Consider the following 6,000-nt stretch of genomic DNA (forward strand, 5'->3'; position numbering starts at 1 on the left):
CGCCCGCTCCCACGCGGCCTACTTCCCACGCACGGCCGGGCCGGCTAAGGACGTGTTCGGATGGGTGGCTCAGCTCGTGCATGCACCCGTCGATGCAGTTTGCTCACGCAGAAGTTTGTTTGGATGCCTGGGGCAGCGCTTGAGGTCTGCACCCGCTCATGCAGTTGTATGCACCCAGCCAGGCTCGGGGAAACGCTGGAATCGGCCGTTTCCGTCGGACCTGGCCGGAAAGATGCAAATACACTGTGTATATGAATTTATTTATTTAACTTTCGATTTTATTTAGAGGTCCAAAAATTCTAAATATTTTCGTGAATAAATTAGAGATCACTAACAACCTATTTTAATTAGTTTGATCTAAAAAGCTCAAGTCAATATTTAATTAAAATTCTCAAAAAATCGTAAAAATTCACTAATATTTTTATCCGGTGATATACTAATTTATAAAAATATTTTCAACCTAGATTATTTGGTAAAAAAGTGAGTTCCTTTGTATTACAACATATACTCGTACAGACAACCAAACACAATCTTTTCTCAATCAAACTGAACACATGCAGCCAACCAAACAGACCCTACTGCATCTTTCCAGCCTGTCTCAACTCAGCCTGTATGACTCATACAGTCAGACTGAGAGCACGCGTGCAACCAAACATGCCCTAAGTTTCGGTAGCAAATCGTCCATTTTTCCGCATATTCTCCTCCTCCTGCTTGCACTCCGCCGCCTTCCAAAAGCTTCTCGAAACTCGAATCCACACCCCTATCCCGCGATCCCCATGGCCTCCGGCGAGGGAGGCGGCGATCCGCAGGCTGCGATGGCTGGCGGTGAGGCGGAGGCCGAGATGGAGACGGAGGAGCAGGAGGGGCCGGTTCTGTGCCTCGACCTGACGAGCTACCAGCTGCACGATCTGAGCGAGGTGGAGATCCCGCCCACGCTGGAGGAGCTTGACCTCACCGCCAACCGCCTCTCCTCCGTTGACCCCCGCATCGGCCACCTCGCCGGCCTCCGCAAGCTCTCCTTTCGCCAGAACCTCATCGACGACGACGCCGTCGCACCCCTCTCATCCTGGGAGACAATCGCTGGGTTACAGGTTATTACTGCCTTGAGGAATGTGTGATTGCGTGACTTTGTTGAGGCGCGTCAATCTTGATGTTTGATTTTGGCTATTAGGTGCTTGTGTTAATTATTCCTGCAGTTTCTTTGATTATAAAGCATCATTTTTCGTATGATGACTACCAATCTGGGTTCTCCAATAAAGCAAAATTTACATGATACTTGGTACGCCATCAATAACTCCTCATCTATTATCCAGGTTACTTTGATATAAATGGGCGAAAACTGAACGCATTTTGAGATGTATTTTGACGTAGAAAGCATAGCAACATTTGTGTGTGATTATCTTGTGGTGACAAAAATTCAAGTTTGATGAAATTATTGTGGGAAATTTAGTGCTCCTGTAGTGTCGTTCCTTTCATTGAGCTTTCCTAGTCACATCTAGAATTAGAAGTATCAAGTCTGGTAATAGGTATTATTTCTGCAATTGATTGTACTATGTAGCATTTTTGGCTCAATCAGTGCAATTATTGGCATCCTTAGTGGCTTCTATGCATACAATTATAGTTTTTAAAATTACATTATCCTTGCAATACAAGCAGACCTAGGGAGGAGACTACATTTTTGTCTAGAGCACTTCATGAAATTATGCAGATGTGTAAGCAACTTTCTGGACTGTCTTATGATTATACAGAGGATGCCATAACACTTCAAGGCATCGTAACACTGTCCTGATACTAGCATAAGATATCCCAATACATGTGCTTTTAGAAGCTTTCATGGAGAGATGGCCTATGTCTTCACTGTGAACTAAGGGTTTGCCATGATCGGAGTTGGGACATCACCTTTTCCTTCAGTGAGCTTGGGGGTTATGTGTTGCTGAATACATTGAGCACAGGCTTTAAAGTTTTTTTTTTCAGTTTTATTCATGAACTTCTTTGCTTCTACTCCAATTTTAGTGATACTTGAATCTTTTATGCATTCCGGTAAAATAATTTGATTTACCTTAAAAATATGGAAGTGGTTGTGTAATGCTATCTAACTGCCACTTCATGTTTCAGGAGTTGGTCCTTAGAGATAACAAACTTAAAAGGATTCCTGATGCCAGCATCTTCAAGGGTCTTCTGGTGTTCGATGTATCTTTCAATGAGATATCTTCCTTGACTGGGCTGTCCAAGGTTTCCAGCACATTGAAGGAACTTTATGTTTCAAAAAATGAAGCTGCAAAGATGGAAGAACTTGAACACTTCCATGCATTAGAAATGCTTGAACTTGGTAGCAACAGATTAAGGGTAAGTGTTTTAGAGTAATTGCACATGACTCCTGGTGTTCATACCCGAGTGCTTGCATGTTGTTCCATGGAAAGTTACCTCCTCTGGCCCGTGAACTAAGCCATATCTGTTGACCCATGCTGTATGAAATATTTCTATCCTGGATCCTGTAGTTCCCTAGATGCTTACATGTTCAACTTATTTCAGGTGATGGAAAATCTTGAAAACTTAACAAATCTACAAGAGCTATGGCTAGGAAGAAATCGAATTCGAACTGTCAACTTGTGTGGTTTGAAACTAATTAAAAAAATAAGTTTGCAAAGCAACAGGCTGACTTCAATGGATGGGTTTCAGGTACTCTATCATAACTTCCCCTGTTTGCCTGTTCTAATTGCTTCGTTGTAATATATCTGTTTTACAATTCAGGGATGTATTGCATTAGAGGAACTGTACCTCAGCCATAATGGAATTCAAAAGATGGAAGGCCTCTCTACCTTGCAGAACCTCCGTGTTTTGGATGTTTCATCGAACAAGCTAACCGCTATAGAAAATAGTGAAACCTTAACCAGGTAACATCATACCATGTCTCTAATACCTTCTCATTCTCAGAGCATGAAAATAAGTGACAACCAGTGTTGATAAAATCGGCCGATCAGCGATTAATCGGCTCAATTAATCGCTGATCGGCAGGGGAATGAGTCGATTATGGTGAAATTGGCTCAAAAATCGGCTGGCCGATTAATAGGTCTGTCAGATCGATTAATCAGGTTGACCACCGATTAAACTCCTTCCTCAAAACACGTCGCAGCTTCAGTAGCGCCATCGCCTCGCTCAGTCACACTACCCCCTCGCGCCGCCGCCCCTCGGGCGCCCACCCCTCCTCAAGCCCAAGCAGCCGGCCGCTCGGGCCCCCCCCCCTCACGCCGCTACAGCTCGATCTCCCGCCGTTCGCGCACCGCTCAGCTCCGTCGCCTCCTCCTCAAGCCGCCGAATCTGGAAGGGCACCATGCGCCATCGACCCTATCCGCCGCCACCGCCAAACCCTATCCACCGCCCCGCCGTCCTGTGTGCGTGTAAGTGAGAGAGAGATCAAGAAAGGGGCTGAGGGAGAGGCAGAGAAAGATAAGAGAGGGAGAGAGGTGGGCCATCAGCCTATGAAGAAAGAGGCCCACCCAGAGAGATATATCTATTTTAGTATTTTTCCTTCTTATATATGTCTATTCTAGTATATTATATTGCTAGATTACATAAAAATAAGATATATTCCTTGTTGACCAACCGATTAATGGTATTAATTCAGTTAATCCCCAATTAACTATTCCCTAGCAGACCGAGCAGCTACGGACCACCGATTTTTTGAACAATGGTGACAACAGCTGCAACTATTCTAAGAAGATAAACAACTGGATAAAATCACTGTTTCTTACTCTTTTGTTATCATCCCAACTTGCTATACAGGTTGGAGGACCTGTGGTTGAATGACAACCAAATACCATCACTAGATGGGATAGAGGCTGCTTTGGCTGGTTCACGGGAGAAGCTAACGACCATGTATCTTGAGCGAAATCCTTGTGTAAGTATTTCATATCATATATATTTAGTTGTTGACTGTTCTTATAAATCAGAAAGGGAGCCAAGAGCCCAAGATGTCACATGACCTGAACATACCCTCAGTTATAAGTTGTTGTCATCCATTGCTGTGTGCCCTATTGCTGATACTTATATTTTCTTAGAGTACATTTTTCCTTTCAAAGATTGCTGTGCGGTACCGTATTGTTGATACCGTCTCCATGCTTTTTACCAAAGTTAAACTGTTTGGTGTATAGTGTTAAGTCTAACACGGATTGATTAGGGAAGTCTTGAGGAGTGTCTTGCAAAATTCAGTGGTACTGTGAAACTGTGAATTACTGAATTCCGAAGTGAGCAAAACTATTTGTGAATTACTACATGTTTTCATTTGTTTCATTATCCTGAGTGAGCTATGAAACCTTTTTAACCTTGTCTAAGATATGTACCCTCCACTGAGTCGAGCCACTTATAAAGTTACGACCTTAATGGCTGTTACTTCCATTGATTGTGGGAAGCTTTTGACCTTTGTACTCTTGTTGCTTATTTGTCATATTGCTTGAAATTATGATCCATCATTGGTTTTGCATGGATTGGGTGCTACTCATCGTACCATTTCTTTGATGTGTGGTACAATTTCGAAATTTTACACTAATAATGTATTAAAGGAAATACGAAGAAAACAACGAGGGCATTATTGAGAGTTGGAAGTCTGTGTACTAAATTTTTCCTACACCATTGAAAATGGAGAATGGCTGTTGGTTATTGGAGAAACATCTAGCGACAGAAATTAATGTCTATCCAGTTGTGCTAGTGCAGTATTTTGCATTCCAGCATACTTCCGTGATCCTTATTTCCTGACATAACCAATCTGTAGAGCCCATGTGGAAATTGTACCCTCAGTGTCTGATCTACTTCCTGTTTTTTCCCTTTTTGCAGGCAAAAACTCCAGATTACTCATCCACATTGAAGAAAATATTTCCAAATCTTGAGCAAATTGATTCAGATATCATATCATGAAACTGGCTAATCGTGACACCAATACTCAGGCAAAGTAGGCCTCGGTTTTACCGGAGAAGGCATCAGCAGCCATCGAGTTGTGAACAAATAATATAGACGTTTTCTAATGAGTGCACCTGTTTCCAGCCTATGCAGCCCTAGGCTGTCATTGCGGCCAGCTCTACTACAAGGTCAGAGAAGAAAGTTGTTCAGGGGTGAGCAGGAATGGGCCCCTACTTTCTGAATGGCGATTGGTAACCAAATAAACGAAAGTTGTTTGAACCGACAGAGCAGTAGGATTATCCCAGGATCCATAGCCATGTTACTATTTTCAAGATGCTACATTTGCATTGTGTGTGGAGTTCGTTCACAGTTTTTATGCTCCTGTTGAACCATGTTACGAGAGCAGACATTTGTGTGTTGCTCCGATGGTCTTGGTAGGAGTAATGTTGCTTTTGATTCCTCTAAGATGAACAACTTGTTAAGAACTTCAGATTGCCTGTGCTTTGTCATTTGGATTGATGAAACCGCAGCGGCTGATGGTACGTTCTAGGAATCAGACGGTGTAAAACATATGAGCAGGGAGATACTGGTTTGCCTCATCAAGCAACAGATTGAACAAACTAGCGGTCCAAAGTTATTATAGTTGTACCTAGGGATGACCATGGTCATATTTTATCAGCGTGTCTACGGATAAAAACCCTATTAGATATGGGTTTAGATTTTAATTTTTACCTATGAGTAGGTAGAGTTTGATATTACATCCAATAGGTATAAAATAAGTCTATCAATTTGTTTCGTCCACGTATCTATTGCTATTCTTAGTCATACCATATAACATTATAAGCATGTTTAGAAGAGCTTTAGCTTCGAACTTCATAGTAAATTTGGATGGAGCCCTCCTATACCCATGCCTACTTCATAGAATAGATAACTTCATAGAGCAGTCTATCTTTTAATTTATTATGAATAGACATATGATCAATTACTAAGAGTTATATTTATTGAGAAGAGATGTCTTTCCAATAGACATATCCTCTCATCATGTCTTTTACCACGTATAAATATGTAAACATCATGATCAATGAATACAAGAGAATTTATTTGCTA

General features: G+C 42.0%; 1 protein-coding gene across 1 annotated transcript; it reads left to right on the forward strand.

Annotated features, from left to right (window-relative positions):
- Window positions 1-665: 665 nt before the first annotated feature.
- On the forward strand, window positions 666-5,383 carry LOC133918682 (protein phosphatase 1 regulatory inhibitor subunit PPP1R7 homolog). Its single transcript, XM_062362671.1, has 6 exons — window positions 666-1,091; window positions 2,116-2,346; window positions 2,533-2,679; window positions 2,752-2,894; window positions 3,784-3,898; window positions 4,831-5,383. The coding sequence occupies exons 1-6, from the start codon at window positions 777-779 to the stop codon at window positions 4,909-4,911; spliced, it is 1,032 nt and encodes a 343-aa protein (XP_062218655.1). The 5' UTR covers window positions 666-776; the 3' UTR covers window positions 4,912-5,383.
- Window positions 5,384-6,000: the final 617 nt, after the last annotated feature.

The sequence above is a fragment of the Phragmites australis genome, chromosome 5 (genome assembly GCF_958298935.1).
Source record: "Phragmites australis chromosome 5, lpPhrAust1.1, whole genome shotgun sequence".
NCBI classification, from domain to species: domain Eukaryota; kingdom Viridiplantae; phylum Streptophyta; class Magnoliopsida; order Poales; family Poaceae; genus Phragmites; species Phragmites australis.